The 23,969-nt window shown below is 38.3% G+C and overlaps 1 protein-coding gene and 1 pseudogene across 9 annotated transcripts in view; one reads left to right on the top strand and one right to left on the bottom strand.

The window, feature by feature from the left end:
* The window catches only part of CD46 (CD46 molecule), a 38,100-nt gene extending 14,613 nt beyond the window's left edge, over nucleotides 1-23,487 (bottom strand). For 4 of the 9 annotated variants that reach the window (XM_043484876.1, XM_043484875.1, XM_043484873.1 and 1 more), the window contains exons 1-8: nucleotides 23,200-23,487; nucleotides 19,817-20,005; nucleotides 19,371-19,473; nucleotides 11,640-11,725; nucleotides 10,556-10,753; nucleotides 1,804-1,986; nucleotides 1,348-1,413; nucleotides 1,184-1,228 (exon numbers count right to left, since the gene is read on the bottom strand). In XM_043484876.1, coding sequence (XP_043340811.1) covers nucleotides 1,184-1,228; nucleotides 1,348-1,413; nucleotides 1,804-1,986; nucleotides 10,556-10,753; nucleotides 11,640-11,725; nucleotides 19,371-19,473; nucleotides 19,817-20,005; nucleotides 23,200-23,320 — 991 coding nt within the window. In that variant the 5' untranslated portion in view covers nucleotides 23,321-23,487. The remainder of the gene's footprint in view (nucleotides 1-1,183; nucleotides 1,229-1,347; nucleotides 1,414-1,803; nucleotides 1,987-10,555; nucleotides 10,754-11,639; nucleotides 11,726-19,370; nucleotides 19,474-19,816; nucleotides 20,006-23,199) is intronic. The other 5 variants (XM_043484872.1, XM_043484874.1, XM_043484878.1 and 2 more) reach the window with 5 other exon arrangements.
* LOC122451881 lies at nucleotides 14,643-15,122 on the top strand (annotated as a pseudogene).
* Nucleotides 23,488-23,969: the final 482 nt, after the last annotated feature.

Raw genomic sequence — 23,969 nt, 5'->3', positions numbered from 1 at the left:
TGGACAGGGAGACCTGGCGTGCTATGGTCCATGGGGTCGCAAAGAGTCGGACACGACTGAGCAACTGAACTGAACTGAACTGAAGTAAGGACGCTTTGAAATCATTTTACAGATAAGTAAACGCTGGGCTGGAAGAAGTACAAGCTGGAATCAAGATTGCTGGGAAAAATATCAATAACCTTAGATACACAGATGACACCACACTTATGGCAGAAAGTGAAGAGGAACTAAAAAGCCTCTTCATGAAAGTGAAAGAGGAGAGTGAAAAAGTTGGCTTAAAGCTCAACATTCAGAAAAAACTAAGATCATAGCATCTGGTCCCATCACTTCATGGGAAATAGATGGGGAAACAGTGGGAACAGTGTCAGACTTTATTTTTTGGGGCTCCAAAATCACTGCAGATGGTGATTGCAGCCATGAAATTAAAAGACGCTTACTCCTTGGAAGGAAAGTTATGACCAACCTAGATAGCATATTAAAAAGCAGAGACATTACTTTGCCAACAAAGGTCCGTCTGGTCAAGGCTATGGTTTCTCCAGTGTTCATGTATGGATGTGAGAGTTGGACTGTGAAGAAAGCTGAGTGCCGAAAAATTGATGCTTTTGAGCTGTGGTGTTGGAGAAGACTCTTGAGAGTCCCTTGGACTGCAAGGAGATCCAACCAGCCCATCCTAAAGGAAATCAGTCCTGGGTGTTCATTGGGAGGACTGATGCTGAAGCCGAAACTCCAGTACTTTGGCCACCTCGTGCAAAGAGTTGACTCATTGGAAAAGACTCTGATGCTGGGAGGGATTGGGGGCAGGAGGAGAAGGGGATGACAGGATGAGATGGCTGGATGGCATCACCAACTCGATGGACATGAGTTTGAGTAACCTCCGGGAGTTGGTGATGGACAGGGAGGCCTGGCGTGCTGTGATTCATGGGGTTGCAAAGAGTCAGACACAACTGAGCGACTGAACTGAAACTGAAACATATTTAAAGCTTTTACTTAACTTGCTATCTGCTTCTATCTGCAGATCGCAAATAATTTTAGAATCACTCAATCTAAGAACTAAAAAGGCTGTTAATATTTCATTATTAAAATTGGTAAATGAATATAAATCATTGGAATTTAAAAGATTTTGAAAAAAAAATCACAAGAAATGTAAAGGATTTTGAAATATATAATCAGGAAGTTACTAAACCTGAGACACTGGGAATTGGATGTTGGGTGCTGGGAGGAGTCGACACTGGAAAACAAAATAAAAAAAAAAATGCAGATAGGATCAAACATTTGGGAGTTACTACTGGCCTTTTCACCAGGAATTTTAAAAATTTTTGAAAAAATATATGTAGGAAGTTACTAAACCTGAGACACTGGGAACTGGAGGGTGGGTACTGGGAATTGGAGGGTGGGTGCTGGGAGGAGTCGACACTAGAAAACAAAATAATGTAGACTGAATCAAAAACTTGGACATTAATACTGTCTTTTCATTCACATGAATTATGCCTTTAATTCTTGACTTATTTAGGTAAAACTCCCTAGGCTTCAATTTACTCTGAAAGATGACTGCTATCCATTTTTACATTTAAGAATGCCTAGCAAGAGAAATTTATACACCTGTGTTATGTACATGAAATGCTAAGACCCTACAAAGACAGAAAATCGCTGCAGCAGATTTCTTGTGAATTTGAAGTCATACAACTATAGAAATGAATACAACACAGTTAAATATGAAACTATTTCTCTTCAATTATTCTTGCATCAGTGATATTTAATGTAAAATAATAAAGAACAAAAACAAAAGGAAGACAGTATTTTTACCTTTAATACACTTTGGTAGCTCAGGCTCCCAGGTACTGTTCACACCACAGACAACTGTACTGTCGCCCTGAAGGTTAAAACCCTCATTGCATTTAAATACAACCATCGCTTTGTAGTAATATTTTGGTCCAAATCCTGAGACTATCATTCCATGTTCAATGCTTGGATATACACATTTGACCACTGAAAAGTCAAGAAATTCCAGAATTAATGGAAAGCCGCTTCCACACGGGAACAGAAAAACTAGTGCAAAGTAATTCCAGAGGGAAGAAATAGGAAAGAAATGAAAAGATACTAATTGGGGTAAAAAAAAAAAAAAAAAAAAGAAAGCTTTGTGCATCTGAATTCCAAGAGATCTGGAGAAATCTAGCATTTTTTTTTTAAACCTAGAACTGACTGTCATAGTTCATTTGCTTTTCTACATTTTCTTTCCATTACTGACAAGTTTTGAGAACTGTCTGGCTACCAGATACAAACTCAGGGTAAGGTCAAAAGTAATTTTCTTCGGTTCGGGGATTGTTTTAAGATCATTCTGACACTAATTACATACCTTGCTTTTTTTAGAAAGGGAGCAAAAGCTTTTCTGAGAAGGTAACAGTTTGAGCTCAAATTTATGTTGAAAAGAAGCTAGCCATGCCAAGGTATGAAAAAGAAAGTTTTCAGGTAGCAACAGAACAAAGAAGCTGGGATGTTCAAGAAATAAAGGTCAGTGGAGTTAGGGCAGTGTTTTCCAAACATTCTGGACTGTTACCAGAGATCAAGAAACACATTTTATGCTGTCAATCAGTATATAAACCAACAGGCCTGAGATAATCTTAGAAGTAATACTCAGCCTTCACACCAGTGTGCTGTGGCATTTCCCATTCTATTCCACTCACAAAAAGTACTCATCCTGACTCTCTTAGTTGACTTTAGTATCCACTAATGGGTTTGGCAGAATTGGGGGGAAAAAAATCAAGAAAACACTTGCCTGAGTAGTGAGTTCAAGAGAACATCTTATGAGATTAAATCTGAATGACAGATAAGGGGCAGATAATATACAGCCTTTTAAACCAGAAGAGTGCGCTTTCTCCCTTTCTTTGGGTCTGAATTTCCATCAGGTATCATTTCTCTTCAGCCAGAAGAACTTCCTTATCAATTCTTATAATCCAGGTTGTTAAAGTTGCTCAGTTGAGTCCGACTCTTTACGACCCCATGGTCTATACAGTCCATGGAATTCCCCAGGCCAGAATACTGGAGTAAGTAGCCTTTCCCTCCTCCAGGATAATCCAGGCTGACTAATGACAAATTCTTCACACAGCATTCTACATGAACTGTTTTTGTTTGTCTGTCTGTTTTTCTTTCAGCATATTAGCAGAAATTGTCCTCTTGTTTCAATAGCTCCATAAGAAAAGTCGGCTGTCACTCTTACCTTGGGCGAGGAGAAGAAGGATACAAGGTTTCTGGTCTGTGTCTCCCTCTCATTGGCTGCTGCTGCTTTTGTTTCTCCTAGTTCTAACATGCTGTGCTTAGCTTAATTGGGGGTTTCTTCGAAAATTTTAAAAATTTATTCTGCTAAGGGCAGTGAATTTCCCAGACATGTGGGGTTGTTGTTTGGGATCAAATTTACATAATTTTTGGCCAGTATTTACTGAAATGATTTCCTGCGTTGTTCTCTCTTCTGAAACTCCAATTAGATGTATGTTCGACTGTTTGCTTTTCCTCCCAGAGGTTTCTGTCTCTATCTCTTGTTTTAATCTTTCTTTCCAAACCATGCTAGATTTCTACTGCCCTGTCTTCAGGTTCCCTGATTTTTTTCACTGTTGGGCCAATATGCTTCTAATTGCACCTAATGATTTCCTTGTCAGTTAGGTTTAGTAGATACAAAGAGCATACAGTAAATCTCACCCTTAAGGTGTACAACTGTATCAGTTTTCATCAATCAAAATAATCATGTAATTACCAACACAATAACAAAAATTCCATTATCTCCAAATACTTCATGTCACTTTGTATCAACCCTCCAGTTCTCACACCTTCCCCACCCAGCCCACCACTCATCTGCTTCCTGCCTGATAGTGTTACTTTCCCAGAATATCCTAATGGAATCACAGCCTCTGAGTATGGCTATTTTACTTAGCGTAATGCATTGGAGATTCTTTTGTTGCATGATTCAGGAACTCATTTAGAGTATTATTCCATTTGCATGGATACAGATTAGGCTGTTCGTCCATTACCAGCTGAAGGACGTGAGTTAATTCCAGTGTGGAATGATTATGACTAACGCTGCTTTGAATATTCTCATGCAGGTTTCTATATAAACATACATCTTTTTACTTACATTGCTGAGGTGTATGTTAAGTGTATATTTAACCTTATAAGGGATTGCCTAACTGTCTTCCAAAATATTCATGTCACTCTGTATTCTTACCAGCAATGTATTAAGCATTCCTAGTGCTTATATTCTTGCCTATTAATCATATTGTTAGTCTTTAGTTTTTGGGTTTTTTGTTCAGCTATTCTAATAGCTGTTTACTGACATCTCATTGTAGTTTTAAATTCCATTCTGTAGTTTACTATGAACTGAGCAACTTTCCATGTATTCTTGGATCCACACATCTTTGGTGCAATAGGTCTATTCATGTTACCCATTTTAAAAACCTGGGTTGTTCTCCGTGTTTTGAGAGTTATTTATATATTGTAGATTCACGTCCATTAGCCGATGTGTGCTTTGCAAATGTTTCCTACCAGTTTATGACTCATTTTATTCCTTCTTTTAATAGTGTATTGGAAGTAGAAATTTCAAATTTTAATAAACCCAGTATATTAACATTTCTTCTTTAAAGAATCATGGTTTTAGAGCTGTATTTAAAAAATCTTTAACTAAGGCTCAAATATTTTCTACTGCTAAAGCAAAAATCTTTTGGTTTTAGATTTCACATTTAAGTTTTGGTTCACTGTGAGTAGATATTTGCAAATGGTGCTAACACAGTGTTGAGGGTTTTTTCCCCCAAACGTTGTATTTTCCTGTTCCACGCTCTGCATGGCTGTCCTTTCACCAATACCACACTGTCTTGATTATAGTCCTCATAGTAGTGTTTATCAGAAGTCTTGACAACAGGTAGAATGAGATGACTTTTTTTTTTCTTCCAAATTTCTACTGACATTTCTAGCTTTTATTTTTCTAAATAAATTTTACAATCTTTTTGTCAAGTTCTGCTGGGATTTCATGGGATTGTGCTGAATTTATAGATCAATCATAGAGGATTGACATCTTTATTATATTGTATTTTCTAACCCATAATCACTGAATTTTCTCTATTTATTCGACTTTTGTTTGATTTCTTAGATTTATTTTTACCATTTAAATATTTCACATTGTTGTTAGATTTACACACCAGTATTTTGGGTTTTCAAGTTGGTGTAAATAGTACTTGAAAAATTTCAATTTCTACTGGTTTTTTACTAGTATATAGATGTACAGTTGATATTTGCATGCTGATCCTGCTAAAACTTCAGTCTTTCAGGTTTTCTACAAAACAATCCTGTTGTAAGTGAATAAAGTCTATTTTATTTCTTACTCTTCAATATGTATGGCTTGTTCTACTATCTAAGAACTCCAATACAAGGCTGAGTAGAGTTCTAACATAAGACATTTTTGTCTTGTTCCTATCTTAGATAAACATAACCACTCTTTTACTATTATAGTATTAACTGGGGAATTTTTATAGGTGCCTTTTGTCAGCTTCAGGCAGTTCCCTTATATTCCTCATTTGCTGAGCTTTATAATGAAAAGATAATGAATTTTGTCATATGTACTTTTTTCTCTGCATCTATTAAGGTGGTCATTTTTTTTTCTTTCCTTCAGTTTCTTCATATGGTAAACTGCACTGATTTTTAAATGTGAATCATTCATGCATTCATAGAATAAATTTCACTTGATTATGATGTACTCTTGTTTTTTTTAAAAGGATTTGATTTACTAATATTTTGTTTAAAAGTTTTAGTTCTATGCCCACTTTGTATACTGTATAACACTTTTCTTGCAGTGCTTCTGTCTGGTTTTGGTATCAGAGCAACACTGTTCTCATGAAATAAGAAGTACTCCCATCTCTTTAATTTTCTTGAAGACTTTGTATAGGGCTGCTACTATTTATTCCTTAAATGTTTGGTATGATAATACCCTAGCAAGGACATGGGGCCTGCACTACACTTCATGAGGTTTTGGAAAAATATTTATTGAATACAGTTGATCTGCTATATTGTGTTAGTTTCAGGTGTATGGCATAGTGATTTGTTTTCTGTTTGCTTGTTTTTTTTCCCCCAGATTATATTCCATATATTATTATTACAGATTTTACTACAGATATTGGATATAATTCCCTGTGGGTGCATGCTCAGTTGCTCAGTCGTGTCTGACTCTTTGTGACCCCATGGACTGGAGCCCACCAGTGTCCTTTCCCCATGGGATTATTCCAGACAAGCAAACTGGAGAAGGCTGCCATTTCCTCCTTCGGGGATCTTGCCACCCCCGTCTCCGGTGTCTCCAGCACTGGCGGATGGACTCTTTACCACTGCGCCACCAGCGAAACTCCAGGTAATTTCCTGCACTATACGGTAAAATACTAGATGCTTATTTTAGGTGTAGTAGTTTGCATCTGTTAATCCTATGCTCCTGATTTGTTGTCCCTACCTAATCCCTTTGGTTAACTATAAATTTATCTACTTCATCTGTTTTTGTTTTGTATGTAGTATCATTCGTAATTTCTTTTTTATTCCACAATCAAGTGATATCATATAGTATTTGTCTGTCTGTGTCTGACTTAATTCTCTAAGCACAATATTCACTAAATCCATCCATGTTGCTAAATACTTGTTGCTTATTTATTTCAGGTATAGCAGCTTGTATCTGTCAATCATCCCATGCTTCTAATTTGCTGCCCCCTTCCCTCTTCCCACTGGTAACTATAAGTCTGTCTTCTACATCTGAGTCTGTTTCTGTTTTATATGTAGAATCATTTGTATAATTTTTTTGATTCCACATTCAAGTAATATCATATAATAATTTTTTGGTCTCATTTATTTCACTAAGTATGATAATCTCTAAGTCCATCCATGTTGCTGAAATGTAAGTATTTTATTCTTTTTAAAAAACCAAGTAATATGCCAATATAGGACACACAAAAACAGAAAACATTTTAATCCAATCACCTGCTAATGGGCACTTGAGTTATTTCTGTCTTGGCTATTGTGTAAACAGTGATGCTATGAACACTGGAGTAAATGTACCTTTTTGGATTAGAGACCAGTTTTTTCACATGTATACCCAGGAGTGGGTCTGCAGATCATAGTTCTATCTTTAGGTTTTTAAGGAACCTCCAGACTGCTTTCTTTACTAGTTGTACCACTTTACATTCCCGCCAACAGTTTAGGAGGGTTCCCTTTTCTCCACACTCCCCATAACATTTATTATTTATAGACTTTTTGATAATAGGCACTCTTAAGAGTGTGTTTTTGACACTCTCACCTGTGTTTTTGATTGCATTTCTCTAATAATTTATGATGTTGAGCATCTTTTCATGTACATGTAGGCCACCTGTATGTCTCTTGGAGAAATGCTGATTCAGGTGTGCCCATTTTTTAATTATGTTGTTTGTTTTTTCAATATTGACTTACATGAGGTGTTTGTGTATTCTGGATATTAACCTCTTGTCATTTGCATCATTTGCAAATATGTTCTCTCATTCCATAGGTTGTCTTCTGGTTTTGTTTATGGTTTCCCATGTTATGTTAAAGCTTTTAAATTTGATTATGTGCCATTTATTTTTCCCTTTTTTTTTTTCTGCCTTGGCGAACTGACTTGAAGAAAATATTGCTATAATTCTGTCAGTGTTTTATGGTGTCATGTCTTACATTTAGGTTGTTACACCATTTGAGTTTGTTCTGTATGTGCAATTTATTTGTGTATATGGTTCTATCTAACTTCACTGTATTACATGTAGTTGTCCAGCTTCTGAAGCACCACTTGTTGAAGAGACTGTCTTTTCCCCATTGTATATTCTTGCCTTCTTTGTCATAGGTTAATTGATCATAGGTGTATAGATTTATTTCTGGGTTCTCCATTCTGGTCATTGATCTGTGTGTGTGTTTTTGTGCCAAGTATCACACTGATTTGATTACCATAGCTTTGCAGTACAACCTGAAATTAAGGAAAAGATATACCTAGGGCTTTGTTCTTTTTCTCAGGATTGCTTTGGCAATCCTGGGTCTTTTCCATATAAATTTTAGGATTATCTGTTCTAGTTCTATGAAAAATGTCATAGGTATTTTGAGAACCATTGTATTAAATCTGTAGATTGCTTTGGGTAATATGGTCATTTCAGCAATATTAATTCTTCCAATCCAAGATCCAAGAGCACAGGATATTTCCCCATTTCTTTAAAAATTGTTCAGATTCCTTTACTGATATTTATAGTTTTCAGTATACAGGTCTTCCACTTCCTTGGTTAAGTCAATTTTAGGTGCTTTTTATTTATTTTGGATACAATTTTAAATAGAATTTTTTTTTTTTTAAACTTAGTCTGACATTTCATTATTTGGGTAAAGAAACACAACAGATTTCTCCATGTTCATCTTGTATCCTCCTACCTTGCTGAATTCATATATTAAGTTCTTCCAGTAGCTTTTATGACCAACCTAGACAGCGTATGTAAAAGCAGAGACATTATTGCTGACAAAGGTCCATCTAGTCAAAGTTATGGTTTTTCCAGTAGTCATGTATGGATGTGAGAGTTGGACTATAAAGTAAGCTGAGCACCAAAGAATTGATGCTTTTGAACTGTGGTGTTGGAGAAGACTTGAAAATCCCGTGGACTGCAAGAAGATCAAGATCAATCCTGAAGGAAATTAGTCCTGAATATTCATTGGAAGGACTGGTGCTGAAGCTGAAACTCTATACTTTGGCCACCTGATGCAAAGAACTGATTCACTAGAAAAGACTCTGCTGCTGGGAAAGGCTGAAGGCAGGAGGAGAAGGGGACAACAGAGGATAAGACGGTTGGAAGGCATCACCGACTTGATGGACATGAGCTTGAGCAAGCTCCAGGAGATGGTGATGGACAGGGAAGCTTGGCATGCTGCGGTCCATGGGATCACAAAGAGTTGGACACGACTGAGCAACTGAACTAGAGCTCTTATAAAGACTTTAGCTTTCTCTATGTAGAGTATGATGTCATCTGTAAATAGTGACAGTTTTACTTATTCCTTCCTATTTTGGATAAATTTATTTCTTTTTCTTTTCTGACTGCTGTGAACTATAGGACTTCCAATACTATGTTGAACAGAAATGGTGAGAGTGGACATCCTTGTCTTGCTCCTGAATTTCAGGAAGGCTTTCAGCTTTTCACCTTTGAGTATTACGTTGTCTGTGGGCTTGTTGTAAATGACCTTTATTATGTTGAGATATGCTCCTGCTATACTCAACTTGGTGAGTTTTTATCATGAATGGACATTTGACTCATTTGACAAAATTTCCTTCTGCACAAAGATGATTCAACATAAGCAAGTCAGTCAATGTGATATACCATAATAACAAAAGACAAAATCTGCATGAGAGAAAGGTTTAAGCTGTTATGTTTAAAGCTGTTTGTTTTATTCCTTTATTGTCATTTAAATGTCTACAGTATATTTCGTGACATCTCTTTCACTTTTGATACTAATACGATACAGTAATCTGTATCTTCTGTTTTCTGTCAAACTGCATACTGATCTTCTACAAGAAGCAGGTGTTGATTTCTTGACTGTCTCTATATTCTCTTTTCAATTTCATTGCTTTTTTCTCTGTCTTCATTATTTGCTAGTTTTGGTTTATTTGCTCTTTTTCAGTTTCTTATGGTGGAAGTTTAGGTTACTGATTTGAGACTTTTCTCATTTTCTAATATAAGTACTTCATACTTTAACTATCCTTCAAAGCAATGTTTCTGTTGTATCCAACAAGTTCTGATATTTTGTGTCTTATTTTCACTATGTTTAAAGAAATTCTAATTTCCTTTGTTATTTTGTCTTTGATTTATTAATTGTAAGTGTCTTGCATAATTTTCAAATATTTGGGGATATTCTAGATTATGTTTTGATTTATACATTCACCCCATTGTTGATCAGATAATGTACTCCAAATGATTTCAATTCTTCAAGATTTGTAAAAATTTTCTTATTGCCTAGAATATGGTAATAAGAATGGTCCCTCTTCACTTGAGAAATATTTTGGTATTATTCAGTGGATCCTTTCTTTCAAGAGTAAAAATCCCTCCAGTGTCTCCCTGCTTTTTGATCATGCTTTAACACCTTAAATATTCTTTTTAAAAAAGATTTCCCCAAGCATTTATCAATCATATCTATGAGACAGTTTACATCTCTTACAATTTACACTACCATTTCCTGCAGCCACACTGTCATACTTCTTGTAATACGAGACAACAGTTAAGAAAAAGCGTGTTGAATTTTTGATGCTTTCATGGAAACAGTCTTAACGCATGCAAATACATAGTAGTTTGCAATGTATCAACTGGAATGCCAAGAACCTGCCAGGTGAGAGGTTGGAAACTCTACAACGAGAAGTAGTTTTTATTTGGTTTGACTGATATTAAATCAAACTAGAAACCAACTTAACAGAAGACTCAAGCACATACGACTGTTTTTACTTATAGGTAAAACTATTTACAAAGTTTCTACAGTATTTACAAATTAAGAAGGAAATAAATAGAAATATTATTACCTTTACACTGAGGAGGTTGACTACTCCATTCATCATTTCCAATACAAGTAAGCCTGCTCTCTCCAATAAGTGAATATTCATCTGGTCCATCTGAAGGATTACAACTATAAGTTACTACTTCATTGTATTCAAATGTGTCCTTGTCGCTATTGGTGTATTTTCCATTTTGAATTGCTTCAGGTGGTTTACACTTAATCCCTTAAAAAGAAAAAAAAAGAGAACATGAAAGTCTAAAGGGAAGCGTAAAGGATTAAACAGCATTAGTAAAGTCCTGTGAATTGCCTTCAATAAATTCATTACCATATGATTGCTATATGCTAGTTGTGAATCCACTATCCATTTAGAAGGAGCTTTTTATGAGAAAATATATTATCCTAAACTCAAGCTATTAATCTACAAATGAATTTCTAGAATAAAACTCATTTTCTTAAAATCATGAAATACCTACATGAGATACATATATTTACCTGTAAGGCCAAACTAAGTTTTGTTCTCATCATAAGTGATGCTGACAATTTAAAGATATAATATGATCATGATTAAAAACAGAACTCAGTGCTAGTTGAGAAATGCTTCATAATTTGTAAATGTATCTGTTTGCTAAGTCAGTTCTTCACATTAATACTAATTATTACTGTCATTTTCACTTTCATCCTTACAAGTGTATTGTGAAATTTTCCAGAGTCTATAAATTGTGTGATTTTTCAAGTGACTAAATCCTGATGCTTTCCTTAAAGCCAAACATTGAAGAAATTTGCAAAAATGTAAAACAAAACCATTAGCTAGAATGTTTTTATTTTTTCATTAAATATGTGTTATATACTAATAGGTACACATTTATTCTTCTTGAAAATGAATTAATAAATAATTGTTTTGAAAACTTTTCAGGATTAATTCAATATAATAGAATTGACTTAGCATAACTCATAAGATTATATGGATTATGTCTATACACATTGTTATGACACTAGACATACCCATATAAACAAAAGCTCACTGGTGTCTATGTTAGTCTGAAAGTATAAAGGAGTCCTGAGGCCAAAAGTTTGAGAATTGCTGCTCTACATTCTGACAACATACTTACTTTCACATGTTGGAGGATTATCACTCCAGTTCACACCATCTGCAGAAAGCTCACAATAAGAAATACTTGGCCCAGCTAAGTAGTAACTAAATGAGAAAAGAAAAGTTACTATATTCTTTAGTAGTTACAAGGTGAAAATAATAATGAAAACAATTTTACATGGCTGTTTTTCTGCACTAGAGTAATTGGAGAGAGAAGTTCCTTAAACAAAGTATAATGGAAATGCTTACTTAATCTGCAACTTAATCAAATAAAAGTTTCTGCATCTGAATGAATACACATTGGCCCACAGCAAAATGTCTGAATTACTCTGTCATGCTGCCTGGCATCTTTGCCATATCTGACAAATGCATCACACATTCACGTCTACGCTTTTGCTCACACCTTTCTGCTCCGTAAGAACTAACAGAGAGAAGGCCCTAGAGCTTGGATTTTGCCCACCCCAGCGCCCGCAGGCTACTTATAACCTGCTCCAGCGGCACATGCACAGATGCCTGCCTGGATTCAAGTTCCAGCCCCAAGATCGACTTGTTACCTGGGCTTGGGAAAGTCCATTAAAGTGCTCTTGTTCAGTTTCCTCATATATGAAAAGTATAGTGCACACCTCACGAGACTGTTTTAAGGACTGTGTGCGTTAGCATCGGGCACAGTGAGTACCAGCTAACTTTCAGTTCTTATTAATAGTCTTTAGAGCAGTAATATTCAACATACAGGCATACCTCATTTCACTGCTGTTCACTTTATTGCGTTTTCAACAAACTGAAGGTGTCTGGCAACCCTGCCCCGAAAAATCTACTTGTGTTCATGTTTCCAACAGCGCTTGCTCACTTCATGTCTCTGTGTCACATTTCGGTAAATCTCACAGATTCTCACTTTATTACCATTATTATGTCTCTTATGGTGACCTATGATTTCTGTCTTTCTTGTGACTACTATGATTCTCTGGGGCTCAGATTACGGTTAACACTTTTTGGTAACATCGTATGCTGAAAGTAAGACATGTACATTTTTTCAGACATGATGCTATTGTGCAATTAACAGACTATAATACAGTGTAAACACATGTAAAAACACTCAGTTGATCTGCTTTACTGCAGTGACCTGGAAGTGAACCTGCGGTTACCTCCAAGGTATGCCTGTATCTTTCTAGTAGTAAAATGGTTTAGGAACACTACTCAATGAAATCTTCTCTGATCATTTAAATTCATACTACACTCTTCTCCAGGACTCTCATGGTAAAGATCACGAAAATAATCTATTTGGTGCTTTTCATTTACTATTTTGTTTTGACACCTCTCTATATATTGTGTTTCTCAAGAAGGCTACAACTTCCTTGAGTCTCCTGGTACCTAACAGCCTCTTTCTTTCTATTCACTGGGTCTCCCACTATTTTTACTTGATCAAGTTAAAAAATACCCAGTGTATCTGCCTGTACCCACTTCCAGATGATTGTTCCCCAAGGGTTAGTGCACTGATTCCAGATTATAACGCGTTAAGTAAAGGACTCTGGGATGATGGGAAAACAGGTGGCAACGGGAATCTGTCTCCCCACCTTGACAACAGATTCACTGATAGAATCTGCCTGACTTCCACTGTTTTGGAAATCTGGAATCTCTTCATGGCTTGCACTTCGGAGGAGAAGACTTGGATAGGTAAGTTAACTTAATTCCGGTCAGTCTGAGCTCTCAGCACAGTGGCAGCTCCCGCCCCCCACCTCAGCAGCCATCTGTTCACACACAGCTGGAGCAGCTTATACGCGGCCTGCGGGAGCTGGGGCGGGCCAAGAGGGCCTGCCCTCCCCTCCAAGGAGCAGGGATTTATGCTCTTATCACTGCTGCTTCCGATCCCAGAGGTGCAAAAAAGAGACGGGCAGCCACTGTCGTCACACCTCCCCCAGCTTTTTCAAGCTCCTTCAACACTGGCCAAACGATTTCCAAGAGATTTGAAATCCAGCACCGCTTGCTCCCTCTTTCACTTTTTTTTCCCCACTAGCAGAAGTATGAGTGAAAGTGGCTCAGTCGTGTCCGACTCTTTGCGACCCCGTGGACTGTATACAGTCCATGGGATTCTCCAGGCACAAATACTGGAGTGGGTAGCCTTTCCCTTCTCTAGGGGATCTTCCCAACCCAGGTCTCCAGCATTGCAGGCAGATTCTTTACCAGCTGAGCCACAAGGGAAGCCCAAGAATCCTGGAGTGGGTAGCCTACCCCTTCTCCTGCAGATGTTCCTGACCCAGGAATCAAACCGGGGTCTGTTGCATTGCAGGCAAATTTTTTACCAACTGAGCTATCAGGGAAGCCAATAGCAGAAGCTGGACATTAAATACTGCTGCTGCTAAATCGCTTTAGTCATGTCTGACTCTGTGTGACCCCATAGACGGCAGCCCATCAGGCTCCCCCATCCCTGGGATTCTCCAGGCAAGAATACTGGAGTGGGTTGCCATTTCCTTCTCCAATGCATGAAAGTGAAAAGTGAAAGTGAAGTCGCTCAGTTGTGTCCGACTCTTCGAGACCCCGTGGACTGCAGCCTACCAGGCTCCTCTGTCCATGGGATTTTCCAGGTAAGAGTACTGGAGTGGGTTGCCATTGCCTTCTCCGGTACATTAAATACTAGGATATTCCAAATATCCTAAATACAAGATGTATTTAGGAGATACAAAAATGTATCTCAGGTACATTAAATACTAGGATAATTGCCATGTGGAAAAAAAAATTAGAAAACGACTGTGCATGCCCAGAGAAAGGCTCAGAAAAGACCTGAATCAGCACTGAGACACCATACAATAATCAAAAAACAAAATCAAAATAAAAGAGGGGCCAAATCTGATTTTTCAGAGTTACCACACTGTTAGATTTCATATACTGATTCCACAAAAAAGTCACATGGCATACGAAGAAACAGAAAAAGAACATATGGCTCATATAATGGAAAGACAAATTAGGTGGGTGCCGGTTCTGCCACCCCACTTTTTGTCAACAAAGCGGTCAGAGAGCAGACCTGCAGATGTAGATCTCTGTGAAGACCCTGATGGACAAGACCATCACTCCTGAGGTCAAGCCGAGTGTCACCAGGAAGAAGGTTAAAGTCAAAATCAAAACACAGGGCATCCTGCCTCACCAACAGAGTTTGACTTTTGCAGAAAAGTAGCTGAGTGGCCAAGCTTTCTCAGACTATAACATCCAGAAGGAATGCACCCTGTCCCTGGTGCGTCACACGTGGGGTGGCATCATCAAACCTTTCCTCTGCCAGCTTTCCCGCAAGTACTGCTGTCACAAAACGATCTGCTGCAAGCGCTGCGCTCACCCGCACACCCGTGCTGTCACCTGCCACAAGAAGCGAGGCCACACCAACAACCTGGGCCCCAAGAAGACCAGTCAAATACACCCTTTTCACTGGCTCATCTCTGCCCCACAGGGCGGCCCCCTACCTTGGCCCCGTGGACCTGGAGCCTCAGTGAAACTGGGAAGAAATAACAGTTGTTAAGATGGACAAAGAACTAAAGGAAGAAATGTAGAAAGTATAGAGAACAATATGTGAACCCAGTGGAAATATCAATTAGAGTCAGAAAACCTAAAGAGAATCCAAAAGTAAATTCGTAAGTTGCAAATTACATTAATGGAAAAGAAAAAGTCACTAGAAGAATTGAAGGCGTATTTGAGAGGAAAGAATTAGTAGAACTGATATAGGGCAACAGAAATTACTGACTCTGAGAAAGAAAAAAGATTGAAGAAAAGAGGATAAAGCCTAAGGAATCTGCGGGACACCAATAAGGAGACCAGCATATATACTACGGGACTCTCAGAAAAGGGACAGAGAGAATTCTTATAGAAATAACAGCTGAGGACTTCCCAAATTCCATAAAAGACAGGAATATAAATATGTCAAAAGCTCAAAATTCTAAGTAAGATGAATACAAACAGACCTGCACAAAGCCATCATAATCAAACTTTCAAAAAACAGAGACAAAGAATACTGAATACTGCAAGAGACAAGAGAAACATCGTATGTCAAGCATCGTAAATAAGATTATCAGCAGCTTTGTCATTAGAAATTCAGAGTCCAGAAGAAAGTTATTGATATAACTAACAACAACAAAAAACTCAACCAAAACCCCCCATCCAGCAAAACTGAGCATCAAAAATGAGGAAAAATTTAAGACATTCCCAGAATTAAAAATTTAAGAAGTATGTGAGTACTATACACTCAAGAAGAAATGTGAAGGGAGTACTAAAAAGGGAATGAAGGGTCTCAAAATCTTATGTATTAAAAAAAAAAAAACTCAGCAAAGGTAAATATAAAAGCAATTATAAAAGCTAGCATTACTGAAACAGTGGTTAGCAACTACAAATTTTGCTTTCTATGTGATTTAAAAGACTAAATTACAAAATAAATAAATAGATTATTAAAGTAGAAGCTAGTATTACAATTATTTGTATAGACAGCAGTATGATATCAACAACCAAAAAGGGCAAGTATGGGGCAGTAAAGGACTGATATTGTAATTTATCAAATTTAAGTTGGTATAAATTCAACCTGGAGTGTTGTAACTATACAATGTTTTTTTGTTTTGCTTTGTTTTGGTCATGCTGTGAATCTTACTGGATTCACTGCTTGGATCTTAGCTCCCCACTCAGGGATCGAACCTGTGCCCCCTGCAGTGGGGTGAAGATTCCGAACCCCTGGACTACCAGGGAATTTCCATGTAACAATACAGCCATAGGATATACATAAAAGGAAATGAGACAGGAATTTAAATATTTCACTACAAAAATCAACTACACAAAAAAGAAGACTAATGTAGGAAATGAGGGACTAGGAAAGAAAGCTATAAAGCATATAGAAAATAGCACAATAATAGAAATAGGTCCCTCCTTGCTCCAACCAAATCCTGTCTATAAGAGACTCACTTGACAACAGAAGACATAAATGGAGTGAAAATGAAAGGCTGGAAAAAGATATCAGTAGCCAAAACACAGTTGAGTAGCTATACTAAAATCTCACAAAATAGACTTTAAATTTAAAAAAAAGGTTACAAGAGACAAAGAAGGAAATTTTATATTAACAAGGGTTTAATACTGCAAGAAGATATAACAGTTATAAACATTTATGCACCTAATGAGAGGCCATCAAAACATATGAAGCAAGAAATGACAGAACTGAAGGGGCAAATAAACATTCCTACATAATAAGCATTTCTCCAATATTAGTTGGAGACTATAATACCTCACTCACAATAATGGACAGAACAACTACACAGAAGATAAGGAGGACCTTACTAAGAAAACAACCTGACCTCACAGATATATACAAAGCATTCTAGCCAACAAAAACAGACTATCCAGTCTTTCCAACAGCACATGGGATATTTTCCAGGATAGACCATATGCTAGGCTATAAATAAGGAAACAATGTTATTCAAAAATAATTATTTAACAAATAATACTGTTTATTTTATGCTACAAATTAATTTTAAGTAATAGATTTTAAAAGGTAGATATTATACAAAGTATATTCTTTGACCACACTAGGAAGAAGTTAAAAATCATTACCAAAAGAAAAACTGAAAATTCATGAAATTGTGAAAATTAAACAGTATGTTTTAAGTCAACCAATGGTTCAAAGCAGAAATCAGAGTGATTAAAACATACCTTGACAAATGGAAGTTAAAATATAACATATCAAAACTTACGGGATTTAATGCCAAAGGGGAAATTTACACCTATAAATGTTTACATTAAGAAATGATACCTCTGAAAGTTCAAACTAAGTTTACAAGTGAAGAACCAGAAAAAGAAATAAATCCAAGGCTAACAGAAGGAAGTAAATAATAAAGATTTATTATGGTTTAGTTGCCATATTAGAACAGAGATAAACAAACAAAAAAAGAGCAAAACAATAGAGAAAAATCAAAGAAACCAAAAGTAGGTTCTTCAAAAAATGCAAGAGTTGAAAAACCTTTAAATAGACTGCAGAGTTGAAAAACCTTTAAATAGACTAATAGTGATTAGACTCAAATTACTAAGTCAGAAATAAAAAATACTATAAGAGTACCATGAACAATTTTATGCACTAGATAAAACAGACAAACTCCTGGAAACACAAAACCTACCAGGACTCAACCACCCAAACAGATAATCTGAATAAACCTTAACTAGTAAGGAGACGGGAGAAGGAAATGGCAACCCACTCCAGTATTTCCTGCCTGGAGAATCCCGTGGACAGAGCAGCCTGGGGGGCTGCTGTCCATGGGGTCGCACAGAGTCAGACACGACTGAAGCGACTTAGCACGCATGCATGCATTGGAGAAGGAAGTGGCAGCCCACTCCAGTGTTCTTGCCTGGAGAATCCCAGGGACAGAGGAGCCCAGTGGGCTGCCGTCTATGGGGTCGCACAGAGTCGGACACGACGGAAGCGACTCAGCAGCAGCAGCAGCAGTAAGCAGACAGACTCAGTAACGAAAAATCTCTCAATTAAAAAACAATTCTGGATCTAATGGTTTCACTGGTGAATCTACCATACATTTAAAGAAGTAACACCAATCTTTCCCAAACTTTTCCAAAAAGCTAAAGAGAAGGGAAGTCTGAGCTCATTCTATGAGATGAACATTACCATGATAGCAAAATTTGAAAAAGACACAATGAAAGTTAGATCAACAGCCTTTAAAAACACCAATGCAAGCAACCTCAACACAATACTACTAAACAACTCAACAGCATTTTAAAAGGATTAAACATCATAAGCAAGTGAGAGTTATCCCAAGAATGCAAGAGATGGCTCAACACATTAAAAAATCAATCATTGTAATAAGCTGTATCAAAAGAATGACAGAAAAAAAGCACATGATCACCTCAACTGAGGCAGAAAAAAAACTTGACAAAATTTGATCAGAACAGGCATGGACAACTAGTTTTACCACTTTTATTCAACATGGTACTGGAAATTCTAGCTAGAGCAATTAAGCAAGGAAATATATATATATTTCTACTACATAGAAAACCCTAAAGATTATGCATGCACACATAAACATAAATACAAAAATGTGGGACCTAATAAACTCAGTAAAGTACCAGGATACATAGACAGTAATAAAAAACCAGTTGCATTTCCAGAGATATCACATTTATCTTTTAAATCCACAGTTTTAAAAAATGCTCAGTATCCTTAATATATACTATTAAGAGAGCCCTGCAGAACAAAGGCTGTTATTAAATACTCAGTACCTCTTTGAGATGCTTCACTCCTTTGTAGCAGTTTCAACAATAAGTTTTCCAACTAAAAGATTCTGATGAAGATTACTGTCTAAGCTAGCCAGGTCAACTTTGGTCTAGTAACATCTTACAGATTACTTCGATATAAGAACAACTATAGTTGGCTAATCCACTTCTCAGTTCTATAAACCCTATTTCGAATCTCAGAATTGGACATTTTATTGACAAATAGAGTGCACCGTGTTGTCAAGGCAACAGTCACCATGATTTTCCAATGTTTATGATAGGTTTATTAATACATATGCTAAATTTTATACCATTTCACTTTCCTTCAATTTAAATTTCTATTAGTTACTCATCTTTTCAATCTTCATAAAAAGCCCAGGGTTATTTGACTACTGTATGACTTACATATATAAAGCAAAATGAAATCAACTGTATGGCAATGCTTAAGAAGAGAGGCAAAATGAAAATGGACTTAGTCACACATAACCTTATTTTCTCTAAGGAGCAGCCTACTTACCCCTTATTACAAACATAGTGAGCCTGGGAACCAAACTCAGTACTTCCATTTACAAAGACAACTTGGCCATTTATGGGATCACCTAGGGAAGGACACCGTCTTCCTAAAAGCAAAAGATCAAACTTGTTTTACACCCATTTCAAAATAGATCTGAATCAAATTCAAAATTCTATATGGCTTGTTTAAACTCATGGGAATATTATTACTTTTATTATTATTTTCTTGTTTTAACTATTATAATGCCACATAAAATTCATAATTACCCAGGCAACCAATTGTGACGAAAACGAGTCCCTGGAGATTTTTCAAAGCCTGAATGCATGGCTATCTAAAAACCTACATTCACATGAGAAGATGATCATTTCAGTAGTAAAATACTCTAAAATGTGTGAAAATCTCTACAGCAATAAAAAGTTTTTTGAATTAAAAAAAAATTGTTTACTTACTTTTACAGCCCTCCTGGAGAGACGACCATGTATTATCATTCTGACAAATAACAGAGAGGACTTGACCAGGAGTTATTTGCTGGAAACCCAGACGACATTCATACAGTACTTCATCCCCAGGTTTATAACTGGATCCAATGGCACCCTTGCGCTTCATAGTGACAAACTCTGGTGGGTCACCACAGGCATCTAGGAATAGAGAGAATAAGAGCATAAAAATAAATCATTTTATCTTATTCACCAGACAGGGACTGTGGCCTGGCAACAGATAGGTAGTACAGAACAAATGGAAAAGTTCTTAGCAGGATTTTATATGTGCCTTGCTTACTTTAAATAACAACCTCTGAGCTTCTGGCCTGTTGGAGAATAAGATGAATTTTAATTCAGCAGGAAATGGAAGAGACAGCATCAATGTGCTTGGTTCTGAAATGTAAATGTGTTTATAGGTCCATATCCTTCTCCAGTTCTTTTTAAACTCATCATTTCAAAACTCACCTCTCTTCTAAGAAGTCTCCTATAGTACTATGCTCAGATTATTATTCCAGAGTTTGAAACACAAACATATTAGGCTGTTTTCTCTAACAAGACAAGGGCCCAGAGGGCAGGAATCATATGTCTTCTTTTTCTACTAAACTGTATACTCAGTTGTAACTTAAGACATGCTGTGGTAAGAGGTTAATATAAAATACACATTGAGGGATTAATAAATCAAAATAAATAGGGACCAAAGTATTTCAAAATACTTCATTTGTTTTCTATTAGTGAATTGAACATTTTTTAAGTGATATATATAGACACCGTGTAAATATCAAAATATAATATTTGGATAGTATTACATGAAAAAAACTTGCTTTCTTGGATATTAAATATAATTTCATTTTCCTTCACAGATCAATTCCTCAGAAGCTCCCTAAGGTAGCTGGGTTGTTCATCCAATATATCCTGACATAAAGCTACTATCCTGATACGCTTTTAGAGTTTTTTACTTCTGGGGTTTTTGCGGGGAATGTTGGGGGAAAATTTTTTCTCCCTAGAATAATGTCATTTCTATTCAGCAAGTCCTCTTCCTTTTAAGTACCTGAGCACTTGACAACCTAACAGACCTGTTAGAAAAGTTATATAAAATAATGTGATGGAGACACATCAAGTCCTAAAGGGCTAAAGGAATGCAAAGGCCTCGCTTAAAAGGAAAACAGAGACAGACCTATTTTGATCCCTGAGGAACATTTACTTACTTACTTCCTGGATCTAGGTCTTACTTCAGACTGAGAGAACTCTAAACAAGTGAAATATCACCCTTCTTTCCCATCACATTCTAGATTCTAAACTTCTCAATACTCGTCCAACATTTCACTTATAACACGTCTTATATTATGTCAAGTTAATTGTTTCAACATTTATCAAATGTTTTCAACATTTCTACTTTGCTGATCATGATACATGAATTTTCCTCAATTAACTGCCCATAACAAACCAAAATCAAAGTCACAGGTATTAACATAAAATTTACTGAATACTCTGAGGCACACATTCTATTTTTTATAACAGAAAAGAATATGGGCTAGAAATGTTACATAATTCTGTTTTAGATAAAAACACATATCATCATTCAAGAATATCCTGGAAGCACCAAGAAAGAACTCAAGTGACCATGCATAAGATTAAATTATATATGCGCTCTTTGCTTTATGCATTCAATTTCAGTAACTATCTTGAAAGCATAAAAAGAAGGGAGAAATATCTGATATGACTCTCACATACAGTGCTGTTTATGAAAAAACATTTGTCAATTGGTTTTTTTAATCCATTCAACTAACTTCAAGTATCTCTTCCCATAACATGTATCATGAAAACAACGCTTTCAACAATACACAGTTTAGAACGTCTGCTTTGGCAATCAGTGGATTATAATCTTCATACACTATAATGACTGAGTTCAATATCATATTTGTTTTATAATCAGATTTCCTCTCTTTCTCAGAATACTGAATTCTTTTTCCTATAAAGATTTACAAACACTGCAGCATCAAAAAATAGTATCTTGACTCAGTTTTTCCTAGAGAATTTACAATATGAACATTACCAGGCTGCAATGCTATACTTTGCCTGATGAGTTACAGTCCAAAAGAGCTGGACAACGCTGAGTACCACACACAATGCAATACTTTAACAGGTGCCATTATATAATTCAACAGGCTGCATTCAGAAAATGCTCCAGTTTTCCAGACGAGTTTCAGAAAGGTGAAATCAGTCTCTACTATGGATCAAGAGAACTGCCCACCTCCGTACACTTACAAAAGTTGTGCAAGCACTCCCTACTTGCTTGCCAAAGTCATAAAAGTAACTGAGTCAAGCACAGGCCCACATCCGTGCCCAGGTGGCACCTTTGGATAATCACAGCCTCTGATCAAAACTAGAACTTCAGTTAAACCTGAAGACTCTTTCCCTTTTCTCTGTCTACACAACCTATTTTTAACCGTTCCTTTGCTTCCTCAAAAAGGAGGCTTTAACATCTATACCTATCCATTTTATTTCTCACATTCTACTCATTTCTAGACCTTAAAAAAAAAAACCATCTACCAGGTTCAACCAAATAGCCAGCCTCCTTCTAGGTAAATTCAGCCTCATCCTCTGTCCCTCAGTAATTCGCGTTAACCTCCTGTACCATCTGGAGCTACTGATCATTCTCTTAGCTCCCTCATGCCTGAAAAAGCTCTCTTTCCTTGCTACTTATATATACTGGGTACCAAGTTGCCTGTTAACCTGAATTACAAAAAGCGCCCTTTTCCCCTCTAAAACCTTCTAACCCTATCCAGGGCCTGCTCTCAGCAGAGACAACGAGCACCACATGGGCTCCGCAGGCCCCCGCTTTAAAGGCAGGAAGCTTTCCTGTTGCGCATTCGGCCCAGCTGGACTGGCCACTTTTTCAAAGCACACACCTGGGCACACCTGGCCCGGGCTACCCTAATCCTAGAAAGGCCCCGCGGGTCACGAGGCACCCCCCTCCCCCCGGAAAAAAAACACAGGGCAAACTCTCCCCAGAGAAACAGCAGCAGCCTAGCAACAACCCCGGACACCGTCACCACCCTGCAGGTCGGCTCTCGCCTTACCGACTGCATCAGTCCCGGAACCACTCTGGAAGCTTCGGCGGGGGTTCCAACCCGGCCCCAGGTAAACCCCCCAGCCACACCACCCAGGAAAGCCGTCTCCGTGGTGCCCACTCCCCGGCACACCTTCCACCCCACCCCTGACGATCGCGGGGGGGGCCCGGCCCCGCGCCTGCGGCCCGAGCCACGAAGGCTCCCAGCAGCGTCCAGCCGGTCCGCCCCCGCGCCCCCCGGGCCCGCTCTGGTCCCCCTCCCCCGACAGGGCGCACACGCTACCGGAGGACGTGGGCAGCAGGAGGAACAGCGCCAGAAGATGCACCCCGACGAAGCGCCCAGAAGAAGCCAGTCTTTCGGGGCGGCGGGGCGGCGCCTTGCGCGCTGCGCAAGACGCCCTCATTTTCGGGGAGACCAGCGGGACACCCGAGACAGCTCCGCAGAGACCTCGCTGAGTCCAGTTCCCAGCGATACAAGACTCGGACACAGCAGCTGCGCGGGCGGCCGGAGCCCCCGGGCGCGCCCAGGGCGGAAGTGACACGGGAGAAGCGGGCGGGGCGGATGGGCCGGCGGCCCCCTCCCACAGGCCTGCAGGGAGGGGCGTGGTCTTCCCCCGCCCATGCGCGGGAAGTGCTGCGCGTCCCGCGGGGACCCGGACGGCCTCTAGCTCCGCCCCCGACTGCCTCTAGCTCCGCCCTCTTGCGGACCTACCCGGAAGCCGCTGCGGCTTGCGGGAAACAGCTGGTTCCCCCGGGCTGGGCGTTGTTAAAAGGGACTGTTAACGCCCTGTGCAGGAAGGGTGGGACGGAAACTCGAGGTGGCGTTGTCATCGGTGATGGTTTTCCGGAAGGCTGGATTAAAGAATAAAGGGCAGAGACCTAAAAATAGAACCCTAGAGCTCGGGCAGGGGGAGCAGACATCCCCTCAAGACCCCATTTTGGCCCTGGGATCCAGTGTCAGGACACCTCTGCCCTTGCTCAGACTTTGGCTTGAGTCAGTGTCAACTATAAACTATCAGAGAGCCCTGCTGACTACTGAACAGCAAAGGCATT

Source organism: Cervus canadensis, chromosome 13, assembly GCF_019320065.1.
Source record: "Cervus canadensis isolate Bull #8, Minnesota chromosome 13, ASM1932006v1, whole genome shotgun sequence".
NCBI classification, from domain to species: Eukaryota; Metazoa; Chordata; class Mammalia; order Artiodactyla; family Cervidae; genus Cervus; species Cervus canadensis.
This window is presented reverse-complemented; position numbering and strand designations above follow the sequence as displayed.